The sequence below is a fragment of the Pristiophorus japonicus genome, unplaced genomic scaffold (assembly GCF_044704955.1).
Source record: "Pristiophorus japonicus isolate sPriJap1 unplaced genomic scaffold, sPriJap1.hap1 HAP1_SCAFFOLD_134, whole genome shotgun sequence".
Classification (NCBI taxonomy): domain Eukaryota; kingdom Metazoa; phylum Chordata; class Chondrichthyes; family Pristiophoridae; genus Pristiophorus; species Pristiophorus japonicus.
This window is the reverse complement of record NW_027251008.1, coordinates 48513-51805: the sequence shown is the minus strand read 5'-3', so window position 1 is coordinate 51805 and position 3293 is coordinate 48513. Positions and strand designations below refer to the sequence as shown.

The 3293-nt window shown below is 47.1% G+C and overlaps 1 protein-coding gene across 1 annotated transcript; it reads right to left on the bottom strand.

The window, feature by feature from the left end:
- Nucleotides 1-1036: 1036 nt before the first annotated feature.
- On the bottom strand, nt 1037-1929 carry LOC139242451 (probable G-protein coupled receptor 139; the record flags this gene model as incomplete). The annotated part of the gene is made up of 1 exon (XM_070870364.1): nt 1037-1929. A coding segment is annotated over one exon (893 nt), but the record flags the coding sequence as incomplete, so codon positions are not given.
- Nucleotides 1930-3293: the final 1364 nt, after the last annotated feature.

The following is a 3293-nucleotide window of genomic DNA, read 5'->3' as shown; positions in this document are numbered from 1 at the left end:
TGATGATACAAAGATAGGTGGGAAAGGAAGTTGTAAGGAGGACGCAAATAATCTGCGATGGGAGATAGAAATATGAGTGGGTAAATATTTGGTTGATGGGGTATACTGTGGGAAAATGCGACCTTCTCCAATTGGTAGGAAAAATAGAAAAGCAAATTATGATTTAAATGGAGAATAGATTACAGAACGCTCAGGTACTGAGAAATCTATGAGTCCTTTCAAGTAGTTAGAAAAGCAAATAGAATGATGGCATTTATTGCAAGGGGATGGTGTATAAAATGTGAGGGTTTGTCAGATGAAGAGAGGTTGAGCAGGTGGGCCTATACTCTCTGGAGTTTAGAAGAATGTGAGGTAATCTCATTGAAACGTATAAGATTCTGAGGGGGCTTGAGAGGTTAGAAGCTGAGAGTATGTTTCCTCTCATCGGGGCATCTAGAACTCGGAGGCATGGTCTCAGGATGCGGTTTCGCCCATTTAAAATGGAAATGTAGATTTTTTTCTGTCAGAGGGTCTTGAATCTTTCTGCCACAGACCCTCTCTGCCCCAGAGAGCTCTGGAGCCTGGGTCATTAAATACATTTACGGTTTAAAGGTAGATTTTTGAAGGATAAGGGAGTAACGTGTTATGTGGAGAAAGCAAGGAATTGCAGTTGAGGCCGCGATCAGATCAGCCATAATGTTATTGAAAGGTGGAGCAGGCTCGAAGTGCCAGATTACCTATTTCTTCTCCTATTTCTTATCTTCTTATGTTCTTATGTTCAATAGGCTGGATTGTTAGTTTAATTGCTTGCGCAAAAAAGAACAGAATTCCTTTTCATTCAGGAAGTAGTCAGAGAGTGAGAGGCCGAGAGAGAGCAAGAGCAGGAGAGAATGAACGGGAAAAACTGACGTAGAGAGAAAGAGAGAGAGAGAGAGCGAGACAGGGGAGAGAGTAAAAGGGACACTATTGTTGGAATCACAGACCATTGGAAGAATGCGAAGAGTGCGTCATGAAACAAAATTGAGTTTTACTGCTGGAAATTATTCAGTTCTTCTCATCATTTAATATATTTAATAATTAGCGCGAAGGCATATTTCACCGCATTCTTATGCTGCTCTCTGAACTTAGTCTGGGTCACAGCATAAATACAAGTGTTCGTGCAGCCACTCAGGAGCTGAAGCATGAATCCCATTTCCCAAACATAGAAAGGAATGCGTACAGGTAGACAATTGAAACTGCAGGCCGGACGCAGTATGGAGCACAGCATGAACACCGCCCATAACAGTATGAAATTGGATGAGATCATCAAAAGTAAAATGATGGATTTCCTTCTGCCGTTCATCTCTGGGTCTCGAGTACTCTCTGCACTTCTGGGACCTCGGAGTCTTTGCCGGGCTCTGCTGGCCACTAAAATGTATCTGACGGTGACAGCATTGATCAGCAGAACGAGAATAAATGGGATCCCTGGGGTTAAAATATATTGAATGAACTCGATTGTTCCCCACACCCGTGAAAGTGCAACATGGATAGTCACATAACAAAACCAACTGCTTCCTAAAAGCGTGTACTGAGATGTAAACATAAAATACCAGGGGATGTTCTTTAAACCACTCAGCACAGTCACTGTTCCCAGAACCACAGCTGCCATTCTCTCGGTGCAATATTTGGTTTTCAACGTCTGAAAGCAAATGGCCACAAATCGATCAAAGGAGAAAGTGACGGTAAACCAGCCAGAACAATCTGTGGCTGCATAAAGCAGGACGGCGTGGATATTACACACGGGGATGGTCAGCACAATGTACATACGATGAATAATTGGAATCTGCCTGAGTATCAGGTCAGTGATAATGACCAGGAGATCCGCCGCTGCCATGGCCACCAAATATCGAGTGACACATTTGGAGAGACCGCACTTTCCCCGAGACAAGATCACAATCGTCACAGCGTTAACTGTGAGGAAGAGAAATAAAGAGACACATTAGCACGGCAGGGTGAAAACAAAATAAGCAGTTCGATGTAGTTAATGGTGAAATATCCAAACTTGTTACTGCTTCCATTAATAACATTTCAAAGTAACGGGATCTGCAGCCAAGATTTATAATTATGATATATAACTGGCAGATCATTAATAAATTGTGAACTGAATCCTGGAATTGGATGCTATAATACAAGAGTAATCGGCGGCGCAAAATAGATCATCAAATGCTCGATGTGATCGGATGAGAGGGTCTGTGACCGGGAGATAGCGTCTGTGACCCGGTGAGGTGGTCCGTGACTGTGAACGTGAGAGAGGGTTGTGACATTGAGAGAGGATCTGCAACCGGAACAAGGGGTCTATGACTGGGAGAGAGGGTCTGTAGCCGGGAGAGAGGATCTGTGAACGAGATGGACGGTCTGTGACTGCAAGCGAGGGTTTTTGGGAGAGAGGGGGTCTGTGACCGGGGAAGAGCATCTGTAACCGGAATAAAGGGTCTGTGACGGAGAGAGAGTGTTTGTGATCGGGAGAGAGGGTTGGTGACCGGGAGAGAGGATTTGTGACTGGGGCGAATGTTATGTGACCGTGCGAGAGGATCTGTGACTGGGAGAGAAATTCTGTGAATGGGAGAGAGGGTCTGTGACAGAGAGTGCGTCTGTGACCGGGGGAAAGGGTCTGTGACCGGGACAGAGAGTCTTTGACATCGAGAGAGGATCTGTAACTGGGAGAGTGGATTTGTGACCGGGAGAGAGGGTCTGTGAGCGGGAGAAAGGCTCTCTGACATGGATAGAGGATCTGTGACTGGGAGAGAGTCTGTGAGCGGGAGAAATCATCTGTGACATGCAGAGAGGGACTGTTACATGGAGAGTGTGTCGGTGACCGTGAGTTTGGGTCTGTGACCGGGAGAGAGTGTCTGTAACTGTGAGAGACGGTGTATGACCGGGACAGAAGGTCTGCGACCGGGAGAGACGTTGTGTGAACGGGAGAGAGGGTCTGTGAACGGGATAGAGGGTCTGTGACTGGGAGAGATGCATTGTGACCGGGAGAGAGGCTCTATGACCGCCAGAGAGGTGCTAAGAGCGGGAGAGAGGTTCTGAGAGCGGGAGAGAGGGTTTGTGAGCGGGTGAGAGTGTCTGTGTTTGGGAGAGAAGGTCTGTGACCGAGAGAGCGTGTCTGAGAGCGGAAGAGAGGGTCTGAGAGCGGGGGAAGCCGGTCCGTGACCGGGAGAAGGGTCTGTGATTGGGCGAGATGGTCTGTGGCCAAGAGAGAGGGTCTGAGAGCTGGAGCGATTGTCTGTGACCGGAAGGGAGACTCTTTGAGCGGGAGAGAGGGTCTGTGA